Source organism: Clupea harengus, chromosome 11 (genome assembly GCF_900700415.2).
Source record: "Clupea harengus chromosome 11, Ch_v2.0.2, whole genome shotgun sequence".
Lineage (NCBI taxonomy): Eukaryota > Metazoa > Chordata > Actinopteri > Clupeiformes > Clupeidae > Clupea > Clupea harengus.
The window spans coordinates 21,004,961-21,022,460 of NC_045162.1; the positions used below are offsets into that span (position 1 = coordinate 21,004,961).

A 17,500-nucleotide genomic window follows, 5' to 3' on the forward strand; every position below is an offset into this window, starting at 1 on the left:
CTGTGACTGCAGTCATAGTCGTCTGTTTGCCAGGGTTGTCATGACTTGCACTGTGACTGCAGTCATAGTCGTCTGTTCTCCAGGGTTGCCATGTCTGGCACTGTATTCAAACGCTTTTGTCTTACTATCAGCGCGGGTTTGTGTTTATTAGAAGAAAAAAAGTCTTAGTGTTGCAAAAAAGTTTTTGGGACAGTGAGTTGCTTCTCTCCTCTACTGATTGCACTGATATCCATCCTCACATTTAGATTATTTCACGCTAAAGTTTATTTCATGCTTAAAAGTTGAGAATAAGTCAAGGGCTTCTGAAAGCCAGATTAAAGAGCTAATCAGTTTGCACGCACACAAGCATAGAGGCTTATCCTTTGTAAGGCAGCACGCTAACACTCTAAATCACACACACACACACACACACACACACACACACACACACACACACATACATACATACATAAACACAGGCTCTAAAATGGTGTATGATTGGTTTAACATTCATGGCACTTTGCATGGGAGCCTGGCAGTAATTGTATGATCTCTCTGGTGAATGCCTTCGCCCACACTCGCTCGCAAAACTCAGTCTGTTTTTTTTCCTCAGCCTGCCGCATGAATGGCTTGCCACCGCTCCACGTACATTAGGCAGTCGGCATGGCACTAATTGTGTTTTTTTTATCGGCTCTGAGCTTAGAGGTTGGAGTGGCTCGAGTGAGCACTTCCTCCATGAGCGAGGTTGCAGAGGGGCACCTGTCCCGTGTCTCTTCCAGAGCTATGAGTCTAATTTGTATTCCCCCGTGGCTCAGCTGATAGACCCACTGCTAGAGTTGCCACTAACAACAGCAAGATGGTGGGTTGGATTCCCAGGGAGCACACATGGCTTACGGGTGACAACATGCATCTGTGCTGTAAGATGCTGCGGATAAAAGCGTGTGCGAAATAAATAAACGACTATGGCAACCAGTTTAACAGACCGTTTTTCACTCCCTGAACGTCTATTTATTAGTATATTTGCTGTGCGGATGTTCTTCTAATTAATAATTCATATCTGTAATGATGCACTTTAATGGTGCGTTTTATGCACCTTAATGTGTGGCTGACCTCCTGCTGATGTTTAATGTTATTAACCCAGGAGTTGGAAGGCACTGATTTCAGGGTGTAATTTTCAAGTTTTTTTTCCTTTTCCACTTTTTAATTAAATTAAATGTGTTGCGTAGCATGACTAAAAACGGCTGAAACCAACTCCTGTGCGGTGCTAAAGAAGGCTGGTCTGGACTGGTTTGATCTGATCTGGATCTGGTCTGGTCTGCTGTTCTCTCTGGTGTTTCTGCAGCTCCACTAGTAGAGCCAGGTCTGGGGTCTGTTGCCCGAGGGAGCACAAATACTGATTCATATCAGCGCATTTGGAGCAAAGCTCCTGCTGAGTGAATACATGTCAGGGTTCTCTCCAGGTTGCTCTGCGTCGTGGTGACAGCCAGCCCACATGGCCGTTGGTGCTGCCGGGCCTAAGCTGGGCCGGGTTTGGGTCAGATCCGCTTTGTCTCATCCGTGTGTGGCAGGCCCGCCGTCAAGGGGGAGTCAAAGGGTACTGATGGCCCTGGCCCAAGGCCCGCTAATGTTTATGATGAAATGGTGTGTGGGAGAGGAGAGATGTTTTGCCGTGTGTGTGTGTGTGTGTGTGTGTGAGCGAGCGATCTGTGCGCACAGGGTGGGGGTTCTTGGAGTTCATCTCCTCCTCAGGCTGAGTAAGACACACGGTGGGCCTGGCGCCTGCAGGCTGTCCTGCTTGTGTGTGTTCCCATCATTATGTTGTCATCTCTTCACTGTGTTATCTCATGTGCCATCTGATGGACTAAGCTCAAAAGATTTCACTTAAATCCAGTTGGAGAGAGTGGTCAGGTCCAAGCGTGTGTGTGTGTGTGTGTGTTTATTTATGTGTGTGTGTCTTGGAAACCAGATTGGTCCCAAACAATATTTGGTTTGTGTTATGATTATTATGAATAAATGTGTAGTTTCAGAGAATTAGAGGTCTGGTGAGATGCCACCAGTGAGAGTTCAGGTGTGTGTTTGTGTGTGTGTGTGTGTGTGTGTGTGTGTGTGTGTGTGTGTGTGTGTGTGTGTGTGTGTGTGTGTGTGTGTGTGTGTGTGTGTGTGTGGTCACCACCTCCTTATCCGTATACCACCCCCAATAATACAGCTGTGGAGCTTCAAAGAGGACGAGACACCAGTGGGGCGTGTGTGTGTGTGTGTGTGTGTGACTGGATCACACAGCTCAGTTCCGCTGCATTACTAATGAGTCAGTGCAGGTTGCCATGGTTCCTGTGACTGCTGCACTTTGACCTCAGTTGCACAGCAGCCTGCTGCCCTGTCATGGACAGCTCCCCATGCTTAAGTTCTCACAGGTGCACTATGGGATGCCCTGCAAAGGTCACAACCTCAGGAATGTATGCAGCAGGATTGAGGGGGGAATGGATGCTGGGAGGAAGAACAAAATCCAGTTCTTTTAAGAGGTCTTTTTTTTCATCTCTTTCTCTTTCTCTTTCAGTCTCAGGACAATGTCTGAGTTTGGTACCTTCCCTTAAGTTCCCTGAGTTTATAAAAAGAAGTCTACAAAGACTCCATTCTTTCTCGAACTTGTATTAGTTTTATTTGTATTTGTGCCACTCTGTACGACATGGTGGGGTCTGTGGAGGGTTCCTGTGTCCTCTCCTGGCCTTCCAACAGGCCTTGCAGTCCTCCAATCTCCGCCTCTGTCACACACACACACACACACACACACACACACACACACACACACACACACACACAGACACTCCAACACCCTCATGCACATTCAAGCAGTCTTATACACACATATTTACTCATACACACAAACTCATACACACACAAGCACATACATGTCCACACACACACACACACACTTTTTTGTCATATGTTTGTTTTACCAACATACACATTCCTATAACTGAAGCACATACCAACACTGCATTAAGTATTATTACAAAAACGCTCAGAGAGATTCCCCAGATAGTGTGTTTGCTTTAATGAAATAATAGGCTTTTGCTTTATCTCCCCCTCCACCAAGAGTTCTTTTGGCCTTTCCAAGGACTCTACCAGGCATGACCAGGCGTTCACACGTCTCATGTCAGGCTTTGACCTAAAGGGCCTATGTTTAAAGTGGGGGTGGTCGTCTTCCAAAAAAAAAAAACATAATTTTCATTCCTCTGTTCAGGCAGTGAAAGGTCTACCTCTCATGTCCCACTGTGTTCATTAAAGAATGTACGTGTTGTTAATGGATAACTGAAATCATCTCTGCAGCTGAATCACACCTTTCTTCCGCTGACCCCTGTTTAGAAGATTTAAATTGGATATGTGTGCTGTGAGCTAGTGTGGGCGTATGCACATCCCTCTGATTAACACACCCGTAATGAAACCACCTCTTCACTCTGCTAAATAAATGAATAAACTCATCATTAGCCAAGAAGGTTCAGCTCCCAGATTAATGTATTCGCTTTTTAGTAACTCTTCTATAACCTGAAGTTTTTGAGAGATAATTGGGAAATTTCAGAATCGTTGCAGTTGTTGTGATTCCATTCAATCAGTGCCTGTTAGAAGCAGACCGTAATGATAGCCTTCAAATAGACTTGTGTTTCAGCGTTAAAAGTTATGTTCTTTGAAAGAAAGCAGACTATTTTTCTCATAAATAGCATAACTTTGTCCTTCTCTAACTTTTGTTTTCGCTCTCTCTTTCCTCGCTCTCTCTCTGTCTATCTCTCTCTGTCCTCTCCAGATTGGCGAAAGGCAAAAAGTACTTGTGACAGAGGAATCTTTTGATGCACAATACTACGTAGCACACAACAAGTTCTATGAACAGGTAAGAAACAAACTCACATGAGTTGCACACACACACACACACACACACACACACACCCTCCCTATCTCTCCCCCCTTACCCATGGCCTTTTATTTGATGTCTGATGGTCCTCCAGTAAAGCATGTACCATAGGGGGGTAGCCTGCAGTCACATTCCTGACCGAACAAGCAGTCACGAGGCTTCAAAGCTCACTTGTAAAAATCCCTCTCTAAGATCATCAAATAAATCAGTCTTAACAGTCATCAAACACGTTTGAAGCGCTCTTTCTTAAAAATGGTTTACATGACATCCCTTCCTCTCTCTGTGTATCGGGGGGATGCAGTTGGGATTGATATCTGCTTCTTCCGTTCTCTCTTTCAACTCCCAGACAAAAATGTTCTTTCCCATAATCCCGTCTGCCAGCTGTGTCATGCCTTTGCAGGAGAGTGTGAGTCAGTGACACCCCTGTGGGGGTCTCCTCCTAAGGACGTCAATCCCCAACCCGTCTGTGCAGAAATGAAACCGCCATTATTTTTGTGTGTGTCTGGAGCGGAATAGGAAGTGACATCACAGCACAGTGAGTCACGGCGGACCACTCGGAGAGGGAAGCCCCAGAGCCGATTTCCTCTAGTCCACAGCTGTGGCCTTGGCAGCCGCATCACCATATTGAGTGTGTGGTTGGGTGTGGACGGGCCATGCTAAACTAGTGGAACGGCGTGCTCAACCCTAAAGTTCAAAACGTCTTTGGGAGCGAAATAATCGAGAACGAGAGAGCGAAATTCCAACAGTATATCATCTAGCTTCCATAAGGCATGTCAAGCAGATGGACTCATCTCGGCCCTTTCGGTGCTTTGCTGTGCGTAGAGAACACCTGTCACCTGTCCACTCAGTTAGACCACTTAATACACCCCCATAGGAAGGCAGTGAGCATCACTGTTAAGTCACCTAGAATAGAGGTGTCTGCAAATGACAGGTACAATCATTCTTATGAGCATTGGAGAATGGTAGTGTTGCAGCTCACACACACACACACACACACACACACACACACACACACACACACACACACACACACACACACACACACACACACACACACACACAGGTACAGGTACCAGAGGAGAAGAGGAGAGAGCTGTGACTCATTCTGCCACTTCCCTCCATGATATCCCTCCCTCATTTCCACACCACGCATTCCTTTTTTTTTCTCTCTCTTTTTTGTTCCTCCTGTCTTTCTCCCTCATGTACCAACTTCCCCTCTTTCCTTTCGCCTATTCTGTCTCGGAGGCTTCAGCCTCTCCCTCCCTCTTTTTCTCTTTCTCGCTTTCTCTCCCTCCCCCTCTCACTCCCTCGTTCCTCTTTCCCTCACTGAGGGGCAGATGCACATGTCAGTGCCCATGTCAGTCCCCGTTTTAGGACTAATTTCGTCACAATGTGCACCTAAAAATATGGCATGGTATGTACAAATCGACCGCACATGGCTAAAAAAACGCATTCAGCCCGCTGCAGCAGAATGACAGAATGCGCTTTTCAGACATTTCTGCATTTGTGGGAGGATCGTGGAAGAAGTGAGAGTTTGTGAAGTTATGTGAGAAGGAGCGTAAGGACTGATTACGTATTCCGCTCTCTAACGTATGTGCACCTGGCTCTCTCTCTCTCTCTCTCTCTCTCTCTCTCTCTTCCTCACGTTCCCACCTCTCTGTCTGTTTCCTGCTGAAGCACAAACTCCATCCTCTTCACTGGTCAGTCTGTGCTCTGACCTCAGCACTGGTCTCCTCTGCACTGACCTATTTGCTTCTCTCCATGAAGAGGGAGCAGACTATTGACACAGCTCTGAAAAGTACAGCTTAGACATATTCAGCTGGCTTTTCTTGATGAGAGGACCTTGACCAGCCCCGTGCCGTGCTGCAGGTGAAAGGGAAGGCTCTGTGTGTTCTGTCTGGGTCATTGTGTAAAGCTCTGAAGAAGGAACCTCTTTTCACACGACATGGTTCTCTGTGTGGCCAATTGTATGACCTGGTTGGCTTTTATACAACGAGAGCATGCGAGTTGACAAATAAAGATGACTTTGCCGTGGTAACAACATGAGTGAAAGGCACAGCTTCGTAGTACTCCAGACTGCAGTGTCTAGTTGCTGTTTAGCGAACGATTTTTCAGTTACATTTACTCTCTTGAATTCATACTTGGCAACCTTAATGAATTTTCATCGCTTGAAATGGTTATTTTAATGTAGTGAGCTTCGCCTCGTTCTCTTATTATACTGTAAGAATAGGGAAGTGGAAGAATAAACCCTTCTGCCTCAGGTGCATGGGTTTGATCTCTGGGCTTGATGTAATTGAATTTTTCAAAAGGCCATTTTTAACGTTTATTGAATTGAAAGTCATTACGCACTAACAACACAAGAACTTGCACTCAAAGGTGCGGAAAAAAGGAAGTGGCTCTCTCCTGAATAATTGGCGGGTGGGAAAAAAAAAACTCTGAGATCTAAAGCTCCAGCCCAGGTTAGATTGCACCTAATGTGCTGTAAAAACCTGCCCAGGAGTCCTTTTAAGGCTTGAAGCCGCCATCGAGCGTCTGTGCTGCAGTAATGAAGGCACTCCGGCTGCAGAGCCCCCACCTGCCTCTCCCGCGGCGACGAGTCAAAGTCGATCTGATCCCTCTGTGTGAGGTCCATCATCCGCGCGCCGCCACGCAGAGACGCCGCACGACAGAGAACGGCACGGGCTGCTCTGAACAGCCGAGGGGCTAAAGGGACTCGAGTCTGGAGAGATTGGAGACAATGGAAAAGGAGCCCTTTGGAGCTCGCAGTCAAGCCCAGTCAACTTTTCATTTCCGTCTACACATATGTCACACATACAGGGGAGCCGAATTGTGTTCGTCGAGGACTACAGTTCGGCACATAAGATGGGACACAGTCGACTAGGCGGCAAATGCAAAAGTGCTAAATGAAGTGAAAAGGTTGCCGTCACAGTGCCTATTGCTAAGCCAATCTCTGAAACTTTGGGGGGTTTTTCATGCATGGAGACATGGTGTTTGGCACCCAGGGTGTTTGGCATGAGTTTCCTCTCTCATGTCAAACACATTTGCCCTAAATATATCGATCTTCTTTTCTCTCTCTATCCCCGCGTTCCTTCCCCTCTCAGGTGCTGGTGCCAAAGAACCCTGAGTTCAAGGGGAAGATGATCGAGGTGGATATCTACGAGACAGGGAAGCACTACATGAAGGGGCGACTCGTGGAGGACTCCCCTGTCATCACACCCTCTATCGCCCAGCCCCTACAGCGAGGGGAGGTGTCAGGACTCACGCAGGTAAACTCACCGGTGCTCAGGTGCAGAAACATACTTTGAGGTACACTCACCTGTTCTCAGGTACACTCATCTGTGGTCAGGTACACTCACCTGTGGTCAGGTACACTCACCTGTTCTCAGGTAACTCACTTGAAACTCACTTGTAGTTAACTACTCTGACATCCACTCGGGTACACTGAGCTGTTTTCCTCTGCAGTCTTCAGGATCAGCTCATTCCCTTTGGAAAGCCCTGGCAAGTCCTGGTGCAAATCACCACAAACTATATAGTCAGCACTACAACCTAGCATCCTTAGGTTAACACTTCAGAACGTAACCCCAGGAACATTTACAACCTCAGAACTTAGAACCGTAGTCTCTAACCACTACTGCATGTTATTGCCACTTCTACACGTTATTGCCCCTACTGCACGTTATTGCCCCCACTGCAGAGTCATTCATTACCTGTGCCCCCAAAGTCAACGACTGTGGAGCCAGCCATCACTGAAACCTCATTAAGTAGTTTGGGCAGTCACTGTTCACTAGCGACTGATTAGCCAGTGTGGCTAGCACATAAGCATGAGTCATTAGCCAAAACTGTGATTAACTAAGAGTCACTCAGCACGACTCACAGGGCTTCATTTCTCTCTGTGGAATCCGTCTGTCAAAAACACTTCTGTACAATCCTTCATCTGTGTACAAAGCAAGACTCTCTCTCTCTCTCTCTCTCTCTCTCTCTCTCTCTCTCCCCCGCCCCCCCCAACCGTAAGCTTAACTCAGGAAACACGTCACTCGGAGGTCATAAACTAGTTCTGTATACACACACACATCCACCCCTCACCAGTCAGAAGCTTGTCTGCTGTATGAGAGCTGAAGATGGTTTACTCACACACTTGTGCGCACTCTCTCACACACACACACACACACACAGATACACACACAGACACACACACTCTCCTCAACAGCTACCCTGTGTGATATCTGAGGCTGTTTCATTCAGAGCAGGAGCCAGTGTGTCTGTAGGTTAGTATGGCTCTCTAACTCGCTTGTATAAATGTTTCTGTGAGGAATGTTCTGGTTCCAGAGTACTTCAGTGTCATCCGAGGCCAAACAACAAACTCGCCTGACTTCAGAATTGTCATTTCGCCATGGAAACAGAGAGGGTCTGGTTATTTCTTCAGCTAAGAGCATGCATGTGCATGCACACACACACACACACACACACACACACACACAGATGTGCAAACACACACAAACACACACACACAGAGAGATGTGCAAACACACACACACACACACACACACACACACACACACACACACACACACAACTGAGGACGAGAGCCTGTAGGAATGTGGATGTTTTTAGAGTGATTCTAGTTTGTAAGTATTGCTTTCAACTTGAGACATTAGTTTGAGGTGATCCATTGAAGATGGCATTCTTGGGGCTCTCAACACGAGGCCCACCCCACTAGTCTTCCCATACTGAAGGATGACATATTGGGCATGGTCCTGTTACAGATCACCCCTGGAGCTGGAGCCTAAGTGAATGAGACTCCACACATTCGTGCTGTGCACTTGTGCGACTGTGTGTGTGTTTTGTGTGCGAGTGTGTATGTGTGTGTGTGTCTGACTGAGTGTGTGAAGTTACTGTGGAACGGTCACATTGAGCAAACGGCTCTCGCTCTCACTCTCTCATTAGCCGCGGCGCAGCATAAGTGGGTTAAAGGGGCTGAGGAATGCTAACGCGTTAGCCGCACCGATGGCTCCCACTTAAGAGCCATTTCCACCCCATTACCCCATTCCTGAATTAAAACCCCAACCCCAGGACCCCCCACCCCACCGCCACCCCCACCCCATGGGGTAGTGTAATTATTAGGAGACGTGGAGGTCAAAACAATAATTCCCCTCAAGAAAAGAAAAAAACAGCCCATGAAGATGGTGGTCGGAGGAGCTGCATGCTGGGATGTTGGCGTTTGCGTCGTCGGTGAGGGCTTTAAAGGCCACTCCGGATGGAGAGAAGAGGTCAGGATGAAGGGATGGTGTTAAACGAGTGCACACTTGCTCTCTCTTCATCCCCGTGGCTCAGATTGCGCTGCTACTCGGGGAGCTCTAGGGGGTGATGTCATCGATGAGGTGTTGCCGTGGCGATCTCTGGCTCCAATGTACGTGTGTGTGTGTGTGTGTGTGTGCGCGTGTGTGTGTGTGTGTGTGTGTGCGCGAGAGAGAGAGAGAGAGTGTGTCAGCGTCAGGAGGCGATGGTGTGTGAAATTAAAATGTGTATGGCCTCTCTACTCACTGTCTCATGTCCTCTCTGCTCCTGCGATCACAAGCCACACGGAGAAATAACAGCCCAGACTCTGATTAACATAAGGAAGAGAAATAATGACAGATTAGCCAGCCATATAGTTCCCAAATTAGTCAGCTGTGGACACAGGGCTCACTCTTTCTCCCTCTCCCCTCTCTGACCCTGTCTCTCTCTCTCACCCCCCCCCCCCCCCCTCTCTCTCTCTCTCTCTTTCTCTCTCTCTCTCTATCTATATCTCCTTGTGCTTACTCTTCCTTTCTGCCCTTCAGCATGTAAAGGTCATTAACGACGATCCCTTTCATTTCTAGAATATATCGTGTGTGTGTGTGTGTGTGTGTGTGTGTGTGTGTGTGTGTGTGTGTGCATTGTGTATGGACAGAGCAGAGGGAATGGAGAAAGCTTGCAGCAGTCCAGCCTGGTCACATAAGGTCAACTGATGGCCAGCTAAGTTCAAACTATTTGTCAACGTTGACTTTTAAAGCCTATTATATTTATTGTGTGTTTTAGGCCATGGCTGTGCTGTTCACATTGACTTACTGGAGGTTATCCTCAGCCCTAATTGTTTTATTTTACCTTAACAATTTTCATAGGATAATCTATCATCCAAAGAGAAGTCAAATGCAGGCAAATTGTGATGGCACCTTGGTGAGCTGTTTGAGCTACAATAGAGAATGAGAGAGAATCCTTTAGTCCAGCCCCACGGTCAAAAGACTCTGGGAGGATATGAATGTAACTTTGGGAGATGAGAAGTGTGTGTAGTGTGTGTGTGTTTGCCGGCCAAGAGAGATTGGTTTAACAGCCAAACTGCTGATCTAGCCATATGAGCAGTGGTAGTCTTCTGTGGAGTTATGGGTAGCTTGCGTTTCTGCAGCTTTCTCAGCATGGCTTAGTGAGAGCGGCTGATCGCATGTCTCAGCACCAGAGCCGTCTACCGGTCCTCTGGGCATCCGGTGGGTGCTGTGAGACAGCTGTGGGGGCATCCTGGGTAAACTCTTACCATTCGACCTCTCACCTACATCTCTGCTAAATGTAGTTTATCTGTTCGTGTCTGAAAGTAAAAGTTCACGTCGTCAGTACTTTTGCTGTTTTGTGTCAGGGGGGTTAAAGTGCTCCCACGGCTGATAGGTGTGTCTTGGCAATTCATTTCAAGTTTTGAAAAATCTCAAAAACATTTACAATGCAGACTGACTATATCGGTACCGTGAACCAGAACTAAATTGGTATTGATAAGCCTCTGGGCAAACGGTGCTGCTATCAGTATTTATGAAATGTCATTTTGATTGATCAGCGGTAGGGACACTCTGCTCCATGTGACGAAAGCGTTTGCATGCTTTTTTTTTTGTTTGTTTTTTTATCATGTAGCAACATGATCAATTTTTGTCTTGAGCAGTGCTTGTTTCCAGAACGTAACTTGCTAGATAGGCTAATGTACGTTTAACATCCATCTATTTTGCTTGATACGGCGAGTAACCAAGCATTAACTTCCTAAAATTAAGCTACTTTGTAGACATCGACTAACGTCTTTAAATGACTGCTATAATGATAACGTTATCGGTCAATTGAAGTAACATTTAAAGTTTACACACATACACAAATTGTTAAAACACACTCTGGTGATCTATGAGGGCTTTAAAGCCTTGCTACTTTTCAGATGATCATACCAGCTAACCTTGACTAGATCCTCTCCAGAATCAAAACTGTCTGGAGGAGTGTTCCATAGACTGTCTGGAGCTGCATGTTCTATTTCAGCCCCGCATAAGCCCTTAGCTCCTCTCCCTTCTCTGTCTGGAGGAGAGCAGCGTGGTCCATTATCAGACCTACATAAGCCCTCAGCTCATCTCCAGAATCAAGACTGTCTGGAGTTGAGCAGCGTGGTCCATAATCAGACCTACATAAGCCCTCAGCTCCTCTCCCTTCCCTGTCTGGAGGTGAGCAGCGTGGTCCATTATCAGACCTGTATATCTATTATAATTCTGTCTATGCAGTCTCCACTCTGGTCACTGAGATGCTAGACTTATATGGTCAGTAGAGGGTCACGCTGTTGGTCTGAAGAGGCTACAGCAGTTCTGATTGGCTCTAGAGATAGCCCGTTCTCCGACCCTAGACCTGAAGTTCTTGGCAGGAGAGGTTTAACAGGCATAGGTGTCGTCCATTGTTACACACACAGGTGTTGATCTCTACGCATACACATACAGGCACGTGCACACCCCCACACACACACACACATATGTGTTGACAGTCTGAGGCACACATGTATAATCTCATGCACAGCTCTACACACACATGCCCAACCATCCACCTTACAGACATCCATCGGTAATGCATCTACTGTGACCAGTGTGTGCGTTAGCACACTCAGATATAGGCATCTTGTATAGGGGTCTTTATAAAATACTTTGTTGTCTTGTGGTCATGGTGTATGTATGTATGTGCATCCTCAACCTTCTCCTCATTATCCATGTCTCCCAGTAAACACGTGTACGTGTGTGTGTGTGTGTGTGTGTGTGTGTGTGTGTGTGTGTGTGTGTGTGTGAATGTCAGCCCTCAACACCTTTGCCCATGCATCTGCCTCTGGAGACACTGTTGGTGTGTGTGTGTGTGTGTGTGTGAAACCGCACTCCATTCGCTTCCCTGAGGACTTGACTATCTACCCTCTCTTTATCTTCTAGATTTGTTTGTTTGTTTGTCATTTCTATTGTATTAATTGCTAGTTGAGGTGCTAATTAGGTGGTAATTGGCAGGTTAGTCAATACTAATTGCACCTTCCTTGTGACCCTACGCATTTCATTGTGACCAAGTAATCAGCATTCCGCGATGAAGCTCAATCAGGTTGATAAATGTCTTCTTTTTGTCCCTCTTTTAAGTCTACATCATTTCATCACATTAGACATTTGCTTCTTCTTCAAATGACCCTGAACTGCATCCATTTAAATGATAAATATGAAGAAACCTTAATTACTTGTTTCAATTATTATAAGTTTGTGTATGCAGCTCCTGTGCGTGCGCGTGTGTGTGTGTTTTTAATTACATTAGTATAGCCCATCTTGTTTTAACAGAAAGAGGGATGTTCTCTAGTCTGTATATGAGACCTATAAAGCTATTGTACAGCTCATGGTTGTGTGTGTGTGTGCTGAACAATTTGACTTTACACTAGTGTGTTTATGTTAATGCATTCATAGGAAGAGCTCAGTGCTGTGTATGTGTGTGCATAGATTAATGTGATACCCATTAATTCCCTCCCATAATTAGAAGTGAGCCTTCTGTAATATCTCATTAATGTAAAATTCATCAGATGGATTGAAGCTAGTCTCCCCCTTAAGTTAGTTCTTCAGTGTGCGTTTCATTGTGAGGGGGTGATTCTGTTTCACCTCTCAAGGGAACATGTTACATACATGCACTAGAACACACGCACACACACACACACACACACACACACACACACACACACACACACACTCACACACAGGGACCAGGGGCCAGAATTAATATGTTTAAAAAACCTAATACACACGTTCTCTCTCTCTCTCTTTCCCCCTCTCTCTCCCTCTCTCTGACACACACACACGTATTCCCTTCTTTAAGATCTTTAAATCACATTCTAATATGACTTTAGCTCTCTCTGGGTTGCCATACCTGGCTCCCTCCCTTCCCTCCACATGAGAACATTTGCGAGTGAGATGAGATGCTGGATGGATTACCTAAGCAGCCGTACCCGCCAGCCTGTAATCTGCCCATTCTGACAAATGGAGAACATGTTTATGAATTAATGTGCTGGGAAGTGCACTAGCGGGGCGAGCTCAGACGCTAGATATTAGCGTCGCAGCCTGGGCCTCGCATCGCCCCCAGCTCTGTGACGAGGGCCACCGCTCCCGGGGCCAGTATTCATGCGCTAATCCTCCCCATTAGATCACAGGCAGGCAGGCAGGCATATGGGGGAGCGCCACGCCCAGGTAGTAGCCGCCTCGCAGGCGGAACCGGACCGGTAGGACACGGATCGGAACCCGACGTGGCCCAGGGCAGTTTCAACCTCAAAGGTCATGTGCCGTGTCAGAGGAATGTGTTCTAGGAGCTCATCTGGTAGAGGAAGGTACTAGCCACACCTTAGTCATGGGTTTGACACCCCAAGGCCACCCACTGATGCATCTTCCATCTGCTGATGCATTTGTGAAATGACGATGGCGTTCCTGGGGCTCAGCTGATAGAGCCAGATAGGTGCAAACAACACCAAGCTGATGCGCGCTGACAGAAATGGGCATCTCTAATTGACTGTGAGTGGATTTGGATGAAAGCGTCCTCTAAATGAATAGACGTGAATGGAGAGACGCCGCCGTCCTTGGACAGAGGCCTTCTGAGTGTGTGTCGACTCGTTGCAGCCTAAAGAGGCTGCGGGGTCAGCGGCAGCGCAGTGACCTTTTCTGAAGTGTTTCTGTTGCCTTTGTTGCGATGCTCTGTGTGTGTTTGTGTGTGTCGCGTCCCAAGGTTTTTCCATCTTCTAGTGCTGGTTGAAAAGCCTAGGCTACAGCTCAGTTTTTCCCTCGGGGGATCCAGCTTTTTGTGTTTGTGTGCGAGTTTGTGTTTGTGTGTTTGTGGCGTGGGTGAGGGTCTCTGTTTGCGTTTGGAAATTGGCTGAATTTATAAGTAAATAAATCGTTTGCGGCGTGCGGCGTAGCACTCTGAGAAACACACGCCGTGCACTGGAGTTGACAGAGGCTTACACATGAAAGCCTGTTTACTCTACTGTGGTCGCTCAGCTTACACTCGGTCTCAGATCATAGTCACGACAGGGCAGTGTGACGGATTACACTCAGAGACTCTGTGTCCGTGTCTCTCTCTGTGTGTGTGTGTGTGTGTGTGTGTGTGTGTGTGTGTGTGTGTGTGTGTGTGTGCGCGCGTGCGCCTGTGTCTGTCTGTGTGAGAGTGTGTGTGTGTTTTCAACCTGTGTTGTACCACACTGTGCCCCTAGAGAGCTAAACACCAGGGCTGCCAGTTTTGTCACAGACTCCTGAGGATTTACACTCCACAACTGTAGCCCAGTTGGTCCAGTTATACATACATACATGCATGTCTGTCATATGCCCTCAGTGTGTGTGTGTGTGTGTGTGTGCGTGCATGCACCTGAGTACTCTTCAGGAATGTGTGTCTATATTTGGCTCGGAAGTGTCTGTGTCTGCATGTCTCGGGAGCTTGTGAGTGTGTGTGTGTGTGTGTGTGTGTGTGAGGCCTGCGTCACTGAGCTCAGCAGACAGGTCGGCTCAGCTCAGTTCAGCTATTGATCCAGATGTGTGCTGTATCTGGGCAGGATCTCTTCTGCTAACTGCCACTGACTGGTCCATCATTTCCTGACCTGCATGCCCCCCCCCCCCCCTGCCTCAGATCATCGAATAAGGGACAGAAGTGCAAGGTTGTTACCGTGGTGATCAGAGGTGTCTTTCATCAACTGTCTCAGACCGGTCTTTACACACACACACACACTCAAATGCACACACACACACAGTCGTCTACACCACACACACACACACACACACACACACACACACACACACACACACACACACACACACACACAGACAGTCATCTGACCGGTCACACACTTCCATATTCTTCCTCAAAGACCGACACAGACGTGTGCATGCAGAATGCTCTTGGGAGTTTCTGCTTCTGTTCTTAGACAGTGAAGCCCTCTCCCCATCCACACACTCCTGGACAGATACCTACCTGTCACTCTCCAATGGATGCGCTTTAAAGAACATCAGCGGCTGTCCTCTCTGTTCTTTCTTCTCCTCTGTCCTCTCGTCTCTTCCCTCCCTCCTCCCTCTTTCTCTCCTGTCTCTCTCTCCTTTTTCCGGTCTGCCTCTCATGTGATGTGTGTGAGTTCTGTGTGTGTGTGTGAGGTGTGTGTGTGTGTGTGTGTGTGTTTCATGTCCTCTTGGGAAATGACAAGGGATGGGCATTAGGCAGATGATCTGCTAGGAGATTGCTGAGCTCTTTGATTGTGTGTGCGTTTGTGTGTGTGTGTGTGTCTCTGTGTGCGTGCGTGTGTGAGTGTCTGTGTGCCTGCGTGCGTGTGTGTGTCTGTGTGTGTGAAGGCGCTCATGAACGTGAGTGTAGCACAGCCCTGAGAATGAGGGCTGAGCCTAAGCACACGGCCCAGTCTCCTTCCTCAGTAGCGTCCCCTTCTGTATCTGTTTGATCATGAGAGCCCACAGGACACTCGCTGATGTCTCTCTCTTCTTACCCTTCACAAACAGAACAGCTGAGATGGCTGGCTGGTGTCTGTTAGCCTGTAGTGTCTGTGTGTGTGTGTCTGTGTGTGTCTGTGTGTGTGTGTGGGAGAGGATACACAAGTGAGAAGCTGTGTATAGAAGAGTGAAAGTGTGTGTGGTTTTCCCTTTGATATGGGAGATCAAAATCCAAGCAGAGGGAGAGGAGACAGGCAGGCTCTCCCACAATGGGGAAGACCCCCACCATCTCCCTCTGATCCAGTGCCCTGGACTTAGATAAGAGGGGGGGGGGGGGGGCATGAAAGGCACTCTGGGTGGACAGATATGCGGATGAAGTGACTGACAGAAGTGAGGAGAGGAGCAGAGAGATGAGAGAAAGAGGGAAGAAAGATGAGCTGCACAGAGATGAGAGAGAGAGAGAGGGGAAAGATGAGAATAACAAGAGAAACAGAGAGCATCTTGAGATCCATCTCTTTATTACTCGGGGTGCTAGCAGACAGCGTCTCTCACACACACACACACACACACACACACACACACAGACACACACACACACACACACACACACACACACACACACACACACACACACACACAGACACACACACAGCTGGACATCAGGAGAGGATCAGTGTACCACCTAATGATGTGGACTTCCTCAAGGTGATCAGAGCCCCAGTTGTTTCTCTTTCTTTCTTTCTCTCTCTCTCACTCCCTCCTCCCTTTCTCACATTGTCACTCGTTCCCCCCCCCCCCCCTCCCCCACTGTTCACTCTCTCTTTCTCTTCCTCCCCCTCTCCTTCAATCCATTTTCCCTGTCTGGAAATGACCTGTCAGAGGACAGTACGGGCCGTTGCCCCTCAAAACACCCTCATGAACTGGGGGGGGGGGGTGTAAATCTAGACCAAACCACGGCCACCAGACACACACCCCCACCCACCCTGATGCATATTAGCTTCTCCACTTTGATAGGGATTACCATTCCAGGCCCTGGCATGGGAGAAGTGATGAGGTCTATGAAAGGCCCATTCCGATTGGTCCTTGGCCTGTGATAATGGGCCGATCGCTCTCGTGCACACTCTGTCCTATGGCCTAAATGATCATATTATTGGCTGTCCTGTCAAACGGGGCTATAAGGAGACAGATCCCTATCGCCTCCTCTATTATACATGAAGCCTTAATGTGCCAATGCATTACAGTAGACACACACACACACACACACACACACGCACACACACACACACACACTAATCTTACAAAATGACCCCCAGTAGCATTATAGTACACTGATACACACATACACATCTCACACACACACTACCACCACTGGACTGGACTACCGGTCACTCAGGCACACACACACACACACACACATACTTCATTGGTCATTATTGTCATTGCAACTCACTTGACAACTTCTCACATTTTCATGACACACACACACACACACACACACACACACACACACACACACACACACACACACACACACACTCACACACACACTTACCGTAATTTCCGGACTATAAGCCGCTACTTTTTTCCCATGCTCTGAACCTCACGGCTTAAACAATGACGCGGCTAATTTATGGATTATGATACCTGTGACTGTATACGGTTGCTTTGTGTTTACGGTGGCTTTGTGGAGCTAGGATGCTAGCATGGATGCAGCCGCATGGATGCTTAGCTCCACGCGATTTCTCAGTATCTCTCAATAACTTAGCTAATGTCAAAATAACCACAGTTTACCGGCGTAGACAGAACACAACTCAAAACACTTTAGAAAATAAAAGTTTACTACAATACAAATCCAGTCTTTTCAAGTTCTTTAGCTCACTGGTTTCAA

The 17,500-nt window shown here is 47.4% G+C and overlaps 1 protein-coding gene across 1 annotated transcript in view; it reads left to right on the top strand.

Annotated features, from left to right (window-relative positions):
- The window catches only part of cdkal1 (CDK5 regulatory subunit associated protein 1-like 1), a 241,882-nt gene that overhangs the window by 222,776 nt on the left and 1,606 nt on the right, over window positions 1-17,500 (top strand). Inside the window, exons 13-14 of the mRNA XM_031576182.2 lie at window positions 3,779-3,862; window positions 6,985-7,149. Of these exons, the coding sequence (XP_031432042.1) occupies window positions 3,779-3,862; window positions 6,985-7,149 (249 nt within the window). The remainder of the gene's footprint in view (window positions 1-3,778; window positions 3,863-6,984; window positions 7,150-17,500) is intronic.